Source organism: Sinocyclocheilus rhinocerous, unplaced genomic scaffold (assembly GCF_001515625.1).
Source record: "Sinocyclocheilus rhinocerous isolate Xijiao unplaced genomic scaffold, SAMN03320098_v1.1 scaffold1157, whole genome shotgun sequence".
Classification (NCBI taxonomy): Eukaryota; Metazoa; Chordata; class Actinopteri; order Cypriniformes; family Cyprinidae; genus Sinocyclocheilus; species Sinocyclocheilus rhinocerous.
This window is the reverse complement of record NW_015631716.1, coordinates 359,321-379,311: the sequence shown is the minus strand read 5'-3', so window position 1 is coordinate 379,311 and position 19,991 is coordinate 359,321. Positions and strand designations below refer to the sequence as shown.

The 19,991-nt window shown below is 36.8% G+C and overlaps 2 protein-coding genes across 9 annotated transcripts in view; one reads left to right on the top strand and one right to left on the bottom strand.

The window, feature by feature from the left end:
• LOC107741840 (unconventional myosin-VI) overlaps positions 1-4,913 on the top strand; it is a 72,200-nt gene extending 67,287 nt beyond the window's left edge. For all 4 annotated transcript variants that reach the window (XM_016554620.1, XM_016554618.1, XM_016554619.1 and 1 more), the window contains 3 exons: positions 893-1,024; positions 2,736-2,954; positions 3,162-4,913. In XM_016554620.1, the coding sequence (XP_016410106.1) occupies positions 893-1,024; positions 2,736-2,954; positions 3,162-3,361 (551 nt within the window). In that variant the 3' untranslated portion in view covers positions 3,362-4,913. The remainder of the gene's footprint in view (positions 1-892; positions 1,025-2,735; positions 2,955-3,161) is intronic.
• Positions 4,914-5,524: 611 nt separating this feature from the next.
• LOC107741842 (interphotoreceptor matrix proteoglycan 1-like) overlaps positions 5,525-19,991 on the bottom strand; it is a 26,320-nt gene continuing 11,853 nt past the window's right edge. Inside the window, exons 9-18 of one of the 5 annotated variants that reach the window (XM_016554622.1) lie at positions 19,301-19,482; positions 18,891-19,220; positions 17,883-18,733; positions 16,849-16,938; positions 13,730-13,949; positions 12,136-12,346; positions 10,729-10,914; positions 10,415-10,598; positions 7,647-7,731; positions 5,525-6,299 (exon numbers count right to left, since the gene is read on the bottom strand). In XM_016554622.1, coding sequence (XP_016410108.1) covers positions 7,651-7,731; positions 10,415-10,598; positions 10,729-10,914; positions 12,136-12,346; positions 13,730-13,949; positions 16,849-16,938; positions 17,883-18,733; positions 18,891-19,220; positions 19,301-19,482 — 2,335 coding nt within the window. In that variant the 3' untranslated portion in view covers positions 5,525-6,299; positions 7,647-7,650. The remainder of the gene's footprint in view (positions 6,300-7,646; positions 7,732-10,414; positions 10,599-10,728; positions 10,915-12,135; positions 12,347-13,729; positions 13,950-16,848; positions 16,939-17,882; positions 18,734-18,890; positions 19,221-19,300; positions 19,483-19,991) is intronic. The other 4 variants (XM_016554621.1, XM_016554624.1, XM_016554623.1 and 1 more) reach the window with 4 other exon arrangements.

Sequence of the window (19,991 nt, the reverse complement as noted above, 5' to 3'; positions counted from 1 at the left end):
GTTCGTTCGGTGCCTTGCTCAATGATCTCACCTCAGTCGTGGTATTGAGGGTGGAAGAGAGCGCTGGTTATTCACTCCCCCCACCAACAATTCCTGCCGGACATGAGACTCGAACCCGCAACCTTAAGGTTACAAGTCACTCTCTCTAACCATTAGGCCACGACTGCCCCATTTAGTTGTTATTCATTGAAACCCCCTCTGCCGTAGCTCTCCTTTGTGGTCAGAAATATTCAAAGCTTGTGTATGTGCATTCACTAAAGAGATTCAAGGATCTACTGGTGGGCATGATTACTCAAAGCTATCATATAACTTCAGAAGACTTGAATAATAAATATAGTGAATATAGTGCTCAAGTCAGATGGACTAATTTTATTATGGTGCTTTTTTTTTGGAGCTGTATTTTCCCTATAAATATTCCCTTTATTGTATGGAAAACAGCAGCTATGACAGGGGTGTCCAGTCCTGCTCTAGGAGGGCCAATATCCTGGAGTTTTGCTCCAGCCAGCTGCAACACACTTGCCTGGGAGTTTCTAGTGAGTCTGAAGAGCTTGATTACATTGGTTCAGGTGTGTATAATTAGGTTGGAGCTAAACTCCGACCAGTGGCCCTCCAGGAACACGTTTGGACACCCCTGAGCTAAGACATTCTGATAAACATCCTGTTTTGTATTCTATTCAAGAAAGAAAGTCATACAGATAGAACATTTAGGTTTAGCAGATTGGTAACCATTTAAGGAATATCTTCATTTAATTGAACGTAGACAAACTTTGTAAAAGTTGTTCCATGTTCATGTTCGGCAAGAATCTGACCACTTATAATGAAAGGTCATGTGAAACTCTGCTCGGTATGCGTGACAATGCAGTATTGACTATGTAATCTCTTACTCTTGTAGATATAGAGTTGCTGGCGGCGTGCCGAGAAGAATTTCATCGTCGTCTGAAGGTGTACCATGCCTGGAAATCAAAGAACAAGAAGCAAAATACAGACACCGAGATGAGGGCTCCCAAATCGGTCACTGACTATGGTAAGATATGACCTGTTTCCCCTAGAGAACGGCCTGCACGGTGGCGGAACAACAGAATACAAATTGCTCTGTGCAGTCGTGTGTAGCTGATGATTTCATTTGTAATGGCAAAAGGTGATTCAGCATAATATTTATTCTAGAAAGATACTAGTCTAAACTTTTTTCTTATGCGAATGTGTGTTGCAACAATTTTTCAAGGTTGAATGTGCACTTTTTGTTTGTTGTTCTTTTCACGAACCTTGCAGCGCATTTTGTGATTAGCGTTAGCATTGTCATGCACAATGCAGACAGCTAAAAGCACATCTAAAGGCACTAGCTGCTGTTTCAAGGAAATCAAACCTCTCGTTGATTTTCCTACTTGAAAGGCAAGTCACTGTGTTTGGTTGCTGGAAAACTTTAGTGCTTTTTAAGTGTTTGCTTGTGCAGAACAAACAGGAGATTTAGAGTTCTGTGACCTGCAGGTTCTCTTCAAACTTTCCGGCTCTCTTGTTGTGAAGTCCTCAGATGTGTCTTTCCTTCAAACAGTGGAGTGTTTGTATCAGGTGCATGGGGCTTATGCTGCTTCTCTCCGAGAGATGAAATCAGGCTTCTGGCTTTGCAAAGTCAATACTGAAGCACTGAGAACTTCTCTGAGAACTTTCTTGACATTATGCCGACCTCCGAAGCTGTTTGATCTTTAGGGATGACTGATTTAAAAGTCATTTATGTCTGGTTGATATATATTTGTGAGCATAAAGTATAAATAGATGGTTTGATATAAAGAATTTGATTTGAACATATGCTACTTTGGTGTTTAACTCAATACTGTACCATTTGTGCTACAGACACGAATGATATCTCAAATCATATAGCGTGTTGAGATGTGAAAAGAGTCCCATTTTACATGAGAAGGACCTGAAAAGAGTTATATAGACTGCAATATCATATGCAACCTGGTCTTCAATGGAGAACTTGAAAGGAAAATAGTCTACTTGGAGATATGGTGCTGATATGCTGAATTTCAGGTTCATTTTGATGATTTACCAAAGCCATGTAACCAGTGAATGGCCTTTAATTTTTCGGAACCGTTCAGTTTTTCTGAAGTCCAGTTCGTGACAGGCTCCGAGATTGGTCCAATCAAGCTCTGGCACAAGAACCAAAACCATTGTGGTGGGCAAGGGGTGAGCTTTTGGGGTTGAGCTTTTGAGTTAGACCTAGAGGTCTGCACTCTGCATTACCAAGTGCGGCACGGCACAACTTTTTAATTGCTAAGTGTGGGAGAGAAATGTGTGTGTGTGTGTGTGTGTGTGTGGGGTGGGGTGGGGGGGGGTGATAATAGGAAAAAATAAACTGTGGCCCTGACGCAGAACAAAATCTTACAGGAGAGGGACTGAAAATTCAAGTAGACCTTTATCTGCTGGTTTTTGTGAGTGGGACAAAATGTGAAAGTCATGGTTGGGACAAATCATTAAAAAAAAATTTCCTGGAGTGGGCGGGAGAGAGACAGAATCTTGCCGGAGCGGGACTAAAAAATCCATCCCATGCAGAACTCTAGGTGGACCACCAAAAACAACCAAAAAAAAAATTTACTCCGAGCACCTTAGCAATTGCATTGCAACCACCCCAAGCACCCTAGAGTCAATGCAGCAAGTTTCGAACGGACAAATACCTTTATCAGAATTTTTTTTAGAAAGTTTTGTTACTGTTGTAATTTTCTCTTATATTTCTTCAGCCCAACAGAACCCCGCTCCACCCGTCCCAGCCCGGCAGCAAGAGATCGCAATGAACCGACAGCAACGTTACTTCCGCATTCCCTTCATACGACCCGCGGACCAGTACAAAGACCCCCAGAACAAGAAAAAAGGCTGGTGGTACGCTCACTTTGATGGGCCCTGGATCGCCAGGCAGATGGAGCTTCATCCAGACAAGCAGCCGATCCTCTTGGTAGCAGGTGCCAAAGGCCTTCTTCAGCACTACCTAATGTTTTGATAAGATAAAACAGTAATTTTCCTCTACCGTGAACAATGAATTCTTCAGAATAGAAGTAGGATTTGAAAGATAAAACAGCTGAAACGGTTACTGGAAAATACTCTTATCTGTGGATGTGAGGTGTGTACCCAGGCATAGCGTGATGCCTTTAATCTTTTTCTGTACCCAGGTAAGGACGACATGGAAATGTGCGAGCTGAGTCTGGAGGAGACCGGGCTAACGCGAAAACGTGGAGCGGAGATCCTCCCGCGCCAGTTTGAGGAGATCTGGGAGCGCTGTGGCGGAATCCAGTACCTGAGGAACGCCATCGAAAGCAAGCAGGCCCGACCCACCTACGCGACCGCCATGCTCCAGAACCTTCTCAAGTGAACACCGACCGTTTCTCCTCTTGGTTTACGTTATCTAAGCACGTGTAGATGTAGACAGTAAAGTGGTGTAGCTAAAACAAAAGGCTGTACAACTCTAGTGGAAGCAAATGCTGTCTAATTGACTTTTTGTTTGTAGTTTGTTCTTCATTTTGCTGTGAACTTAGAAATCTGAACTTAGAAATCTTCATACAAATCTGAGCCTTGCTTGAACCTGTTGCTCAGAGATGCCTTAAGATTTTCAGACATAATTCATAATTCAAAGAGATGTTATTGAAATATCACACCCATGTAAACCTGCTCATAAATCTAAAATACACTAGGTGTAATCTTTATAAAAGGACATTTCAGTGTGTAGTGATAGACAGTTCTTTAAAACTACACAACATAGTATCATAATCATTGTATCAATATCATAGTATCACAACAATAAACACAACACTCATGCCTTTGTACTCTTTCAGTCGCTTTATTGGTAAGGTGATGCGTGTCATTTGTTGCATGTTAAAATACAATAACCAAAAGGCATTCCCCTAAAAATGGCATTTTAAAATTGCTTTTGACCAATGGCATGGGTTTAGGGGCGGGACTATCTGTTCATTTGACAAATAGCAACTGGAGGCAGTGTTCATGCCTTTTTTCGCAGTTCCATTAGCTAGTGCCGCAGAAATGACACACTTCAACTTTTAAAATAAAATTCTCATAAGACTTAAATGGTCATTATTGTGGAGAAACATTTAATATTTTAATACACTGAATAACTATTCAAAGTATCTTTAATCTAATCAGATGATGGTGGTAAAGGTTAATGAGAAACATGCACTGGAATATCATTAGGTTGTAAATGTGGTAATAATGGCAGTGTTGTTCCAAAACATACACCATCTGAAAGTGCCTTTACATATATTTGATAATGAATTTTATAGATGCACTTAAAAGCAGCTTCAGTTCATTAAAAGGGGATAGTCACTGCTGTCGTGCATGGTTTTGCGCAGCAATTTTGTACTTAAATCATGGTGATATGCTAAAGGGCATATTCATTTCTGTTCAGTGAAGTGATAATGGCACCTTTAATGATTTGCTGTGAATTTTCTCGGCGTGTGTGGTAGATTTCTCTCATTTTTACATTTATGTACCAACTCAAGGAAATAATTAGTTTAAATGAGCTTGTACTCTGGAATGTCTCGTTATGCACTCCTCTGACCCTTTCCTATCTCTCATTTGCCCGAAGAACGGAAGCAATGGAAACAGCAATGACATTCTAAACATTCTGCAAACTTGGTACAGACCAAATTGCTGCATTTGATCAATTTGCTGTCATTATCCAGACTTTGTTTATTCATATGCTAATGTTTTTCTCCATTGAGCCCTTTCCAAATAAAAACGTGTCATCTCAAACTGTCTGTTTATCCATATTATAATTGTTAATGATTTGTTTCTTGACTGTCGTTTATCTTTGATGTGTCTGGGTTAAATATACTCTGATTTTCTTATTTTTGACTGGGCACTGTTACTCTGATCACTTTGCTAGACCAAAATACAGGTGCATCTCAATAAATTAGAATGTCGTGGAAAAGTTAATTTATTTCATTAATTCAACTCAAATTATGAAACTGGTGTATTAAATAAATTCAATGCACACAGACTGAGTGTGCTTGACTGGCCAGCAAACTCACCAGACCTTAACCCCATAGAGAATCTATGGGGTATTGTCAAGAGGAAAATGATAAACAAGAGACCAAAAAATGCAGATGAGCTGAAGGCCACTGTCAAAGAAACGTGGGCTTCCATACCACCTCAGCAGTGCTACAAACTGATCACCTCCATGCCACGCTGAATTGAGGCAGTAATTAAAGCAAATGGAGCCCCTACCAAGTATTGAGTACATGTACAGTAAATGAACATACTTTCCAGAAGGCCAACAATTCACTAATTTTTTTTTTTTATTGGTCTTATGAAGTATTCTAATTTGTTGAATTGGTGGGTTTTTGTTAAATGTGAGCCAAAATCATCACAATTAAAAGAACCAAAGACTTGAACTACTTCAGTCTGTGTGCATTGAATTGATTTAATACACGAGTTTCACAATTTGAGTTGAATTACTGAAATAAATTAACTTTTCCACAACATTCTAATTTATTGAGATGCACCTGTAAACATTCAATATGAAATCTTTGCCTTTGTAGTCATAAAGAGTTTTAGCTTTACTCAGGGACCCTGACTGTTATCTTTTAAAGTCATCATGAACGATTCTTCAGCACATGAAAATTTAAATAGACATGACATGAAATATTTACTTTATCTGCAACTGAAAGATACCTTCAGAAATACTTTTTCTGTTTGATGTAGAAACAAAGACACCATGACCACAAGTCTGTATTTTTGTCTTTTTTTTCTTGAGGTGATACCCTTAAGAGTTACAGAAATACTTTACATGCATTTTCTTTGTTTGGGACACTGAGGACAGACTAGAAGAGATGACTAGAATCTATTTTCTATTTAAGATACAACCCAATGTATCAATTTGTAAATAAATACCTCATTGTGAGGGAGGAAACAAACCTTTGACAAGGGTTCAAAGCATCCAACACATTACATGTCTCATATGCAGTTTACAATTTTTTGCAGATACAATTAAAAATAAATTCAGGATGGATATAAGTCCTCATTCTTGGAGGTATTCCTTCAGTTGGCCAAGAGGATGGCTGATCCTTGTGTAAGGCGGTTGTATCATACACTCACCAAATGTCAACAAGAAACCAGCAAAGCTGATCGCATGAATAGCGCTGAAGAGCTTTGGCGCCTCGCTTAGTTTAAAAAAGTGTCTGGACATCATAAAACAGTCACTTCAACGCTGTCACTATCAGGACTCCTCAAAAAACAGCAAGAAGACCTGCTGGACCTCCGACACGTCTGTAATATACAGCATGAGGAAAAACAACCTGGTCATTCAAGAAAATGAAACACAATATGCACAAAATCATCAGCAGTTGGGTAATGAATAATTGCCATACAACAACACACCCTCGTGTGACTATACAGCGAAAGAATGATTCGTTCACAAACTGGACATTACAGGTAATAATGTTATAAATGTTCGATTTCTTGCACAGACTGATTGTTTTACTTAATAAGACCTAGTTAATATATGGTCAGGAGCCACAAGTATTCATTTTGTGTTGCCTGATATGCGTTTTTTTGTTTGTTTGTTTTGACTCAGATGGCAGCCATCGAATTGCATTTTAAGAATCAACATGGTTTCAGCTAAAAACTTTACTGTTCTACTGAAGAAAAAAACTCTCCTACATCTCGGATAGCCTGAGGGTGAGTAAATTAAGATAATTTATTGTGGGTGAAATCCCTTCAAAGGCAAATTAAGCAACTAACCAGCACTGCTAATATGTAGCACAAGTACGTCTGCAAGATGTCTGTTAAAGATCGCTTCATCTGGAAAGCATCTGCTGTGTACAAACATCTAATATATGTCTATAAGATGTGAGTTTTACATACATTCTAAATCATAACCATTTTTATGACGTTTATTTTACATCTGACAGGAAACGTCCTGTATTGTAACACTCAAAAAAAAAAAAAAAAACTTCTTCCAGATGTAAATGCAGACGTCAAACAGCAATGAGCATGGTAACCATGGTTAATTTTCGTAATGGTAGGCTACTAATGTCAGAATTCTCTATGAAAGTCATTATTCGATCGGGAAACACACTACTCAGGTCACTATAGTGAGTCAGCGCATTGATTTTGAAACACAGCCATTGCCTTCATATTTTCGTTGTCAAGCTCATCATTCTATTGTTTACACATCCTTCATAGTTTGCTAATTTACCAGTTCCACTGCAGGACCAACATAAAGGAGGATTACTTTCAGGAATAATCAATGTATTATATTAAATCACACTTCAGTCTTCAGTCAACTCTCATCCTTCTTGCCTATAAACAATGGCAAGTATTTAAGCCTACTTGACCAAATAATGCTGCTTCTGATTGTCCAAGATATTTGTATAATTAATAACTATTTTTAAATACATACATATTTACCTGCGTTCTGAGATTGTGAAAGAAAAGTGTAATTTTCAGATTTTAAATGGAACTGAGCAGTGGCAGGAAGGACGCAACATTCCCAAAACATCTAGTTTAGTAACATTATTTCCTCTTCTATATGATGGTTGACGTTTTGATGGCAAAGATTTATCATCTTGACATAAGTCAGGCTGTCGTGATTATTTATGGTCACTGTTAACATCAAATTGGTTGTTTTCACACCAGCTTACCTCGTTATGTGGTATACACTTGATGGAAGTCAACCATTTCTGACATTAACTTTTCTGATCTTCTGGTGTAGAGTTGTCTGGGGATCTGGAAAAAGAATGGCAGACCACCATCAATCTTGAACAGTTTTGCAGTAGACAAGGTCTTGCCAAGCAAAGAAGCAAGGTACATTTTTGGCACTCTATGATAATGCAGACTGTCAATATTTTGAAGAGCAAAACATCTGTTGCTGGAAAAAATGACTGATTATTATTCATAATATCATTAGATTAGACAACTACAGATGCACTACAGTCTAAATGAGATGCAAAACCCATGCATGAATTGTTTCTAGTATCCTCCTTGAAAAACATTTCTTAATGTTGCATCTTTGAAGGTTTCAGAATGGCATTAATTTTTTTTTGTTTTTCTTTGAATACATCGTGTCTGTCACTTGTTTATAGAAGAAAATAAATTTCTGTTTTAAATCTATTTTATTATGAATATGTTCTATTGTGTTAACACTAGTGAGGATACTGATGCATGGATTTTGCTGATGTATTTCTTTAGTCTTTAGTTTCTTCCAGACAAAGAAACACTCAACAAACAGCTGATTCACTAAAAGATACATATTTTTTGCTGAGGATGCTGGCTATTCTGTACAGTCCTTCCCTTTGCATTAATATAGTCTATTGTCAAAGTTATTTTTGATTACATTGTTTTCCTATTCATTGAGGTAATTGAGTGCAATGTCTAAAGCCTGATTTTGAGGTAATTTGATCTAACAACGTCGTTTGCACTGCGCTCTTGCGTTACTTGATCTTTTTATTTTGGTGCGTCAATCTGTTGAGTTACTTAGTATAGGAAATTATGATCCGCACTCACGAGAACAGTCTTCTTTTTTCTTTTATTTTACATTCATTACTGATGGGAAAAGACACAAACGTTTCGGCTCAAAGCCTTCCTCAGTGTGTGGGAGGAGGCTTTTGAGCCGAAACGTTTGTGTCTTTTCCCATCAGTAATGAATGTAAAATAAAAGAGGTAATTTGATCTAACATTTTATTTATTGATTCATTTATTTTTTATTATTGCTCATAATATATTCTGCAACAAATATTACACATATTCTCATTTGGTAGCTAATAAGAATCCCTGAAAGAATATTCTGTGCATCTATATTAATCTATATCAATACAATCCCTCTGAGGCCTGTTGCCCTACACTTTGGGTGAATGTCCCTTTAACTGGTTTATACTAAGATTATTATTTTTATTATACACTAAGATTATAAATTTTTAATAAAAAGGAATATATACACTGTTTCAAAAGTTTTGGGTTCAGTAAGATTTATTTTGAAAGAAGTTAATACTTTTTATTCAGCAAGGATGTGTTAAATTGATCAAAAGTGACAGTAAAGACATTTATAATGTTAAAAAAATATTTCTAATTCAAGTAAATGCTGTTCTTTTGAACATTTATATTCATCATAAAATCCTAATAAGAAATGTATCACGTTTTTTTTTACGAAACTATTAAGCAACACAACTGTTTTCATCTGTGATAATAAGAAATGTTTCTTGAGCACCAAATCAGTATATTAGTATTATTTCTGAAGGATCATGAAGACACTGAAGACTGGAAAAGTACATTTTTTTTTATTTTTTTTTTACAGTTTTAAAAAAAAATGTGACCCTGTACCACAAAACCAGTCTTAAGTCGCTGGGGTATATTTGTAGCAATAGCCAAAAATACATTGTATGGTTCAAAATTATTGATTTTTCTTTTATGCCAAAAATCATTAGGATATTAAGTAAAGATCATGTTCCATGAAGATATTTTGTAAATTTCCTACCGTAAATATATGAAAACTTAATTTTTGATTAGTAATATGCATTGCTAAGAACTTCATTTGGACAACTTTAAAGGCGATTTTCTCAATATTTAGATTTTTTTGCACTCTCAGATTCCAGATTTTCAAATAGTTGTATCTCGGCCAAATATTGTCCTATCATAACAAACATCAATACCATACATCAATGGAAAGCTTATTTATTCAGCTTTCAGATAATGTATAAATCCCAATTTCGAAAAATTGACCCTTATGACTGGTTTTGTGGTCCAGGGTCACAAATTATATTAAAATATTAATGTTTCACATGTTGCTATTCTTATTGTATTTCAGAAACTTCTTTCAAAAACATTTTTTAAATCTTTACGACCCCAAACATTTAAACAATATTATATTTTGGAAGATGGTAGCCTATACAAGAGATATTGTAGGCTCTCAGGCTACTAGACTTTGTTCACACTGCACGCATATTCAGTTTCATATTCAAATCCTAAAAAATTCACTGAGGGCCATTCAAAATTAGCTGTGTAGTCTGACAAAATAAAAATTCAGTTGAGTGGAATAGGAATGTTAACAGGTTGCCTTTTCTAGGCATCTTACTGTACATTAGACCTCCTAGAACAATTGCAAAAATCTGATTTTCACCAGATTTCAAATGAGATTTTTGCTGTTCTGACACCTAAAAAACGAAACCGATTTGAGTCAGATATGCCCCCCCCAAAAAATATTTTTTGCGGTCTGAACAAAGCCTGCTGTAAATGTGACTGTTGTCATTGCAAAGATATTCATAACAAGAAAAGTTAGTCCATCTTCTCCACAAAATCTCTAACAAAGGACATAGATAGGATTTAATGAGAAATGGGATGATTATGGATGTTAGTAGTGATTATGACATTGATTTAAATAGATCATGAAAAAGACCATCTTGGCAGTACACTTTACCTCAGTACTAAGCTGTAAACTTTCAAGTGATCGAAATGTGCCTTGGCCTGAGTGTTGTGAGGAGGCTGAGTCAGAGCTCATGGGACAGAGCATGCTTGACACATGTGTTAAGACCCCATCGTCATTCTCAAAAACTGGATTTACTCTCATAGCATTACCAAATGGGAATGCTGATTGTGAATTCCTATAATACAAAGGAGATCAGGTCTTAACACCAGCATGTTTAAAACGGGTCACCATGAAAATCCAAATCTGTGAAGAAAAATCAAATGTCTAAATAAAAAGAAAAGGGGGAAAAAGATAACCCTGCTTACACAAGTCTTATGGTCTTTCTGGTCCGTATGCATTTCTTGTTAATGAAAATCAAGATGCCTATCACAGCACAAACCACTGAGAGGCTTCCCACAAGGCAGGCTATGGAAAGGAGAGGGTCAAGTGGCACAGACACCAATTCGTTGCAGCGTTCTCCATGGTAGTGCCAGAATTTACCTAAAGGACATCTAAAAGTGGTTGAGAAAAAACATGTTAGAAAAAATGTGGAATGGATAGAAATGTGTAATATCCCTATCCGTATGACTATTGCCTCTCTAGAATTTTCAGCTGTCTGTCACTTTTTGATCATTTTCTCAGTCACATAACAAGGGGTCAGGGTTTGGCTGCTTAGTTTGGTTTGCCCCTCAGGTCGATGCTATAAAAGAACAATTTTCAATCAATAGTAGCCACGTGTTCTGATAAAAAAACAAAAAAACAACAACATTTGGGTCATTCTCAAAAAAATAAATGAAATAATTATAAAATAAAAATAAAACTTTTTTTAGAATTCAGTTAAGTTTGGTTACCTATCATACTAAAATCGATAAGTTCAATCAAAATTCAAAATTTTTTCATTAAAAAAAATTGTCACTCAAACAAACAATGCAACACCAATTACACATTTAATTGATCCATTTGAAATAAATATATAAATAAATGTAGTGAAAGTAAATGTAATGATATTTATTAACTTTTTCTACATTGTGGGAAAATTGTCAGCCTCTTCTTCCTATGAACTTTGACCTTGGCTTGGAATTACTTATTTAAATTCCACTTTTTAACAATAAATGGCAACAATGGCAAAAAAAAAAAAAATTTAATTTAGGAATTTTATATTAATAATTACTTATTTTGTTTAAAGTTTTACACACTTGTTAGACCTTGCATTAACTATTAATAAAATACCTATAAATGTTATAAAAAGTGAAGGGGACAAGGTATTCCAGGAACTTGATAACTATAAACAATAAAATAATGTGCAAAACATTATCAATCTATAGTCAATCCATATAATAAAATTGAACAAACTGTTGAAATTTTGTTTTACATAACCTCTCAGAAAAATCACCAAAAGTGGTACCTGTGCCACTATGGAATTACCCTTTGTACTGTACCTCATTTTACCTTGCATTACTACCTTAAGGGTACATACACATTGTAGGGGTAAATACGGTAAAAAATTGTACCTTTAAGGGTACTTCCCCAGTGACAAGCTGTTGTACCCTTAAAGGTACAATTTTTACACTATATTTTTCTGACAGTGCAGGTGAAGGACTTGGGGCTGTTTGCTCAGGTGATATTGATGTTACCCTATGTCCTTGTAATCATCATTGAAATTAATGGATTTGCAGCATAAACTATATTGCAGGTTTTTCTTTTTTTATCCGCTTTCTCATGTTAACGTATACCTGCAGGCCGCTCCGTGTCCTGGTATGATTTCACACAGGCCTCCGTTCAGGCAGTATTCAGGCTGTAGGTCACAGATGCTGGTGCAGGGATTGCCGTCCACCGTGCTGTAGCCCGGATCGCACAGACACTCGGGTTCTGTGGTTAACGTGTTCACCACGCAGCGGGAGAACTCGTTACATGCCATAAACTTACATGGATCTGCGTGATTGGCTGGATTAGACAATAAGGAGTAATTGGCATTGAATACTTGTGGCCAGACACACAAAGATGCTTAAAGACTTAATACAGGTGTGGTTATCCTTTTACGTTAATGTGGATGCTTTAGTTTACTGTTCTGCCCCATTCACATGACAACATTTTTAATGTTGGAAACCGCTGGTAGGTCTTTCTAATTCTGGATGCCTTAATGTTATTGGTGGACTTTGTAGATTTCAATAATATTCGAAAATCTCATTACAAATGAGTGATATTTGAACTTGACAAGGAATCAGTCTTGTTGCTAATAATTAACATGTGGAGATGAAATCGCCAAGTCACAATGAAATTGAATGACTCTTTGTCGCTTTTTCACTGCAAATCGTAGTCAGTGTGAACAGAACTTTCTTAACCCTCATAATGCATTCAGGTCTGTTTTGACCTGGAAGAGTTTTTAGAAATGGAACAAAACTTTAAGAATGCTTTAAGACCATCAACATACACATAATTTTTTTGTTTTTCAGGTTTTTCATTTATTTATTTATTTTTTTTACAATTATTTTTTAAATGTTACATGTTGCGTGTTTGGGTCATTTTGGGCCAAGGTACGTATGTACTATCATGTGGTGTCAAAATACTTTTTTGTTAAATTATCTATAAAGTTATATTAGTGTTAAAAAAAACTTTTGTAGAATATATTTAGCCTTTTCTCACACACTTCTGAGACTGTAACTTTGTTGATAAACATGAATATGTACAGTACACCATTGCAGCATGAAAAATTGAAAACTTTTTAATCTGAAATGCAATGTATTTTATTTAAAAACAAAATATGTTAGTTGATTTGTTAGAAATAAGAAGAAATAAGATTTCTCATCAGTATTGAAATATATATTTTGCATCATAATATTTGTTGTTGTTGTTGTGGTTCGTGTGTAATTTTAAATATTTATGAGAGGTTGCTGATCAGAATACCATATGGTTTTAACTGAAAAATATTAAGTTATGACTGTTTTATAAAACAACGATTCTTCGGGTCCAAATGGACCTGGAATGTGAAAATCGTATACAAATTTTGAATCCATTATGAAGGTTATAAAGGGATAGGCCTACTTCACTCAAATATGAAAATTCTGTCATCATTTACTCACCCTCATGTCCTTCTAAACCTGTATGACTTTTTTTCTCCGTTTTTTTCAGCGGAACACAAAAGAAGATATTTTGAAGACCATTTGGTCCCCATTGACTTCCATTGTATGGATGAGACTTTTTTTTCTTTATCTTCAGAAAGTCATATAGGTTTGGAACAACATGATGGTGAGTAAATGATGACAGCATTTCTGAGCGAACATTTCTTTTAAGTAACTACCCGATTTCTTCTTTCAACACCGTGCTTACCTGGTTCCACATCCACTGACTGGGAGTCGATTTCCAAGTCCAATCTCTTAGACGCCGCATTGCAGAAGTCCTCGAGCACACACTGAACGGTCTCCGTAACATTGTATGGAACCGGTTTGTTTAATTTCATCTTGCTGTTTACCACCACACTGCCTTTCTTGAAGTTCAGAATCTCCAGCTCCTTAAATCCAGTCAGGTTGGACTGTAGATATGGCAGGAGCTGTGGGGAAGCAGAGATAAAAGTGAAATGAGTGAGCTGCGACTTCTCTTTCATCATTGCTGACTAGTGCAGACTGGTTAATTGTGCATGAATGTAATGCAGCACAGATGTGAAACTTTTGGGATTGTCAATTCTGAAGCAATTCTCCTCAATTGCTAGAAAATGAACGATTTTGGCCAGTGTCTGTCTCTCATCCTATTACAATATGCAAAACCTTCTAACTGCTCATTTCATTCTGTATGAGGAGGGCCAGTTAGAGATAAAGACGGTTGTTCAGGAGAAATGAGGCGTAGCAGCTCAGTCATTCATCACGGCTCAAGATTTCAAGAGCTTGATTGCACCAGTCACACAAAAGATGGACGACTTGAGGATATGATATATTCGCATAAGAGTCCCAGAGATTATTAGTTTTGAAAATCTCTCAAATTTGCGTATTATTTATTAATTCACCATTTTTAGCCTTACCATTTTTGTTTAATGTAATGAATTAAAGAGACAATATTTTTAATCATTTAATAATGCTTTTATTAAAGTCAGGAATTAAAATTTTAAATCTGAAAGTCAAAAAAGAATATCTTTTTACATTTTTAATTAAAATGAAGATGCATCCAAAATACATTTAATATTTTAAATGTTTCATTAATATTTTAATTTGTATTTTAATTCGTATTGAATTCTAATTAAATGGTGTGTAATTAAAATATTAAATATTATTAATTATTTAATAGTGAATGGCGAGTGAGAAGTAGCACAAAAGGAGTGAAGGCCATGTCTGTATAATACGAGGTAACTAACAATTGTAAATATTTAATAAAAATGTATCATTCAAAATAGAATTAATATTTTAAATAATTTTAATGAATATATTTTAATATAATGGATGAATATATTACATATCATTAATACTTGAATTATTTGAAATGTAAACTTTAACATTTTTGAAATTTTTTGTTTAATTTAATTCCAATTAAACGTTTATTTTAAAATATTAAATATTATTAATCATTTAATAGTGAATGGAGAGTGAACAAGGAGAGTGCATGTAAAGTAAGCGCACGTCTGTATAACAGGAGGTAATCTGTATTTGGATCTGCCAGTCATGATCAACCTCTCACCTCTCGGCTAAGTGCCAGGGCAGAGCAGGTGTCATTCTTCCCCACAGGGCACGCTGTGACTCAGAGCTCAGCCTCAGTCAGTGTTACTGTCTAGCTCATGCCAGTGTCGTGACCTTTGATTGCTGTCACAGGACAGAAGGAATCATCTAATATATACAGTAATGCTCATTTCCAAATAGGTAAAGGAATTATCACAGACAGCAGCATTGTAGCATATCCCTATTCTCATGCACGGTGCTTACACATGTATCTACTGGTTCATAGGGGTCTCTTTTAGTGCTGTTCTGTTCTATAACATTTGATTATATTTAATACTTAATAAAAATATATTTTAAAAATGTAATCATATTTTAATGAAAACATTAAATACTTTTTGTTCTCCGTGACCAGTCGAGATGGTTGCTACACAAACCAGTAGAGACAGGAGTAAATGAGCATCCTACAAGGTTCGAGAGGCTGAAATCAATACAAACCTAGTATAGGACTAAAATATTACAGCTTTCTCTACAAAAGCTACCGAAACGTTGAATTATAATTGGGCGAAATTGATGTGTACGGTGGAAAATCAATGTTCCTTTTGCAGAATTTGCAAGAACATAAATATCTAGAGGTTATCAGATTGTCCTTTAAAAGCCCATTTATGAATCAATGAACTAATTTTATGGCCATTTCACCTAGATACTTACCACAGCAGCTTGTGACCAGAGTTTTAGTAGTTCATGTGATAATCCAAAAGGTCTCAAAGCACTGGTGTTAATCTGGTGACTTGAAACTACAACACAATGCTAGTTTGGGCAACCACTTATTATTGGAAATGGAGTCTTTGTGTCTTGGGATTCATACAAATTTCAAAATTGAAAACGAGATCTGACAGAACAGAACCTAAGATGTTGCAAGTTGTACAAGAGTCCCTAAAGCCGTAGGAGCTGTGTTAAGTAAATTATAAAGATAACAAACTGCACACAAGATCCATTAGGAATAGCCGTTTACTATTTAACACACATGAAAACCAGTCTGGACCAGTGTAGATTTTTAAAATATGTATCTTACAAGAGATTGCATTCGGCCAAAATCATTCAAAATAAGCCACAAAAGCAGCTACTGTGTCTCTGTGAATTGCTTTTATTACAAAGAATTAATTGAGCGGTTAATTTCGAAATCAAAAAGTGCTTTGTCATTGATGTAACACTCACTTTGGAAACAGATTACATTCAAGGACATGCGTCTCACCGAAGAACAATTCAAAATCATTAGGCTGCCTAACCAACTAAAAGCAGATTTAGAGAAACAAAACTAGACAGCAAGTCCCTGAGGTAGGGTATTGTTTGGCATGCTCTGTGTTTTTGGTCTTTTAATTCAACAAGATTGTGAAATTGGTTCCTCTGTGTTTTACACAAATAGGAAAACAATATTCCTTACAGATATACAGTTTAAGCAATTTATATGAGCACATAACTCCTATAATGCCTACTGTATATGCACATTTTCTATGCACGTTTTATTGTTAGTGTGCACTGAGATCCTGAGAAACCTGAGAAATAAGGCAACACTCACACTATCTAGAATACAACAGGTAACAAAAATATGTTGCAGGTTGGGCAAATGGAGCAATAGAGTAAGCGTTTAGCTTTGGTTAATGCTGGTTAGAGAGCTCATTGATCAGCAGTTAGTAAAGACCGTTTTTGATCAGTAAGATCAGAAGTGGGAAGTTCTTAGACAAAAGTGCAGAATTTAGTGCCAAAAAGTGATTAATTATGCTTTTTCAAATTTGGATATAGATGTACCGGTATTGAGGCTAATGTCTTCTGTTCTCTCTCAGTCACTTGACTAGAAGCCTCAGGGTTTGGCGAGTCACTTGGTTCAGAGAATTGTCTCTAGTTGAAAAAACTGGATATTACAAAATATTATCTGAATAAAAACAACACCACACTTATTTGTGAAAGTGTAATATGATTGGCCAAGAGGTGTTCTGAAAATTCCATGTTTCTAACACTCCTGTACATGTTGTATATGAGTGTAGTGGTACAGAGTGGAAGTGGAGTGTTTTTCCATGGACGAGTACCAGGTTTTTTGAACGTTGTAGCATTTGTGTTTTCTCTTGTGTTAGGATTGTTCGGGGCAGGTTTTCACTCCAGTGAGCATGGAGTGACCGGGGAGTTGGAATGGAGTGATTATGCATCACTTTGAACAGGGAGGAAAAACTGCTCCACTCATACGCAGTTCAAGTTGCTTGGTGGCATGCAAAGCTTAATGCTTTGGTTTGTTCTGGAACAATTTTCATTGGCAGAAAAAAAAAAAAACTGGTGAAATTTTGTCTAAAACTTAAGTTTCGTTCGCGATTGTGACTACCTGGAGCCTTATGCCTACAATCAAATGAACTGCAGCCGTGCCGATATTCAGCACTACACCACTCTTGTATGTGTGAGATTGCTTAATTATGTTTTGAAATTGCCATACAGGATTTCATTCTGTGTTTTTCTGCCTAAATTGAAATGTAAGGTAAACAAAGTTCAGAGCAAAACATTTGAAGTGACAAAATAAGTATCCTTACTCAAAATGTACAGAAATGTAATTCATTTTTCTGTCAGTCACCCAAACCCTTTATACAAAGGCTTTATAGAAAAATGTATATTGTATTTTGAGCAACACTGTTCTCAGATGCCTTCTGTCAAATCCCTGCAGACAAATGACACACTTTATCTATTCAGTTTTCCCAGCATGCACTGCGCACAAATAAAAAAAAGTACAGCTAACAACAAATGGAGGATAGAAAGGCAAACAGCAAGATAAAGTCAAAGACAAAAGTGTGTTTACCTACCAGTTCAAGAAACGTGTTCTCCAGTGATTTGTACTCGGGGGAACTCTTGTTGAAAAGATCCTCCGAAAACATCATATTAGTCACACGTAAACTAAAAAACACCACTAACTCTTTGGCCTGGTTAGAAGCCATCATTGAAGAAGTGGTAACGTAACCTAGAGGATGAGCTGAGGACTGTGGATTCTCGTTGACCTCTGAGGGGAATCCACTCCCAGGGTCCAGAGTGTTGTCCTCCTCATCAGACTGTTCAACATCTTGTGTTTCTCTATCAATATCTGTACTATCTTCATGTGGGGGAGGTGGAACTGTCCAGAGAGTCTGTCCCTCTTCATCCAGGAAATTGTCTGGGGTCAGGTGTGAAATGAGGTCTTCTGTGGGTGTTAGCTCAGAGGGAATTGCTGCAGGGAGAATTGGTTCTGGAGTGGTAAGTCCAAGTGGAGGCACCTTTCGATGGATTGTGTCTACGGTGGCACCGACAGATGGAGATTCTACATGGTCACTAAGGTCATTTGAAGTGGGCGACTCAACTGGACCTTTAGGGTATGAAGGAAGACCTTCGGTAGAGGTCTCTAAAGGTTCGAAGGGGCCAATTGTGTCATCTTCATGAAATATAACATCTTGAGCTCGCTCAGTAGGGGTTGGGGATGTCAAGATTGATGATGTTGCCTCTGCAGGAGTCGCCTCTGGTGTTATATCAAAATCTATTTCCGGTTGAGTTGAAGTAGATGCTTTTGCTACTTCAAAAGACTCTAAGTCCAGTGGTGCAGCTGTGGCAACAATTTCATTTCCCACATCCTCATTGACTTCCGACCACTTTGATTGGTAATCCACTGTAGTGGTTCTTTGCCAACCTTGAAAACAAAGAACCGGTTTCAGAGAGTGTCTTTGAAAATGCGTTCAATGCAAAATTACAATTAATACTCTCATTTTTAGGCTGTCTAACTTAAAGGTCTTGGTTCAGAAGCAACTGCTCTTGTACACTACTCACTACAAATATGAAAGATTTACCTTCGGTCGCTGAAGTGACTTCAGTGGTTAGACTTGCCGTCTTTGAACCGTCAAGATGGGAGCTGTTAATTAGCTCTGTGGTTACTGGTTGTGTGGGAACGTGGGATGATATATCAGCTAATTTCTGTATATCACTCCTTTCTGTCTCCTCACCCAAATCTGTTTGAGTCCTATCAGGGCCCAGATCTCCAAAAGACATGCCCATACTTCCAGAAGGTGCTATAGTGTCCTCCGAGTTGGCTTTTGTGGACTGTGTACTCATTTCAATTGATTCTTTGCTGATTTCAGTACTGGATCTCATGCTCTCTTGCTTGCCTGCTGTTAAAGAGTCTGTACAGGGCGAATCAGGTAAGGTTAAATATTTGCAGTCTGTCTAGGGCTCTTATATTGATTGTATTGATTTTGTGTACCTGGTTCGAAAGTAAGGGAAAGCACGTCCACAGGAAGTGATGTGTCCTCACTTAGCGCCTTGACCACCATGCCCTTTAGGACTCCCTCTATGCCATATTCATCAGTGGAGTCTGTGTCACCTATGGCCCGTGTCCCATCAGTCTCAAACACTACAGCATAGCTTGCTGCAGCACCTTCAGAGCTGACCGATATTACGAAGGGAATTGGTTTGCACGGACTTGTATTAACCTGATTGACTGTCTTAGCCCTCATGTTCCCTTTAGGACTGAAGGACCCCAAGGCCGTTTTAATAGCTCAAAAAAACATACTTATCATTGGCCTGTCAGGTTGATACTTAATGATTTTTTTTTACATTTACATTTACATTTAGTCATTTAGCAGACACTTTTATCCAAAGCGACTTACAAATGAGGACAATAAAAGCAGTCAAAACTAACAAAAGAGCAACAATATATAAGTGCAAATGACAAGTCTCGGTTAGCCTAACGCAGTACACGTAGCAAGGTGTATATAAATATATATATATACACCTTCACACACACTCACTCACTCACTCACTCACTCACTCACTCACTCACACACTCACTCACTCACTCACTCACTCACTCACTCACTCACACACACACACACTTTCACACACACTCACTCTCTCACTCACACACACACTCTCTCACTTACTCACTCACACAC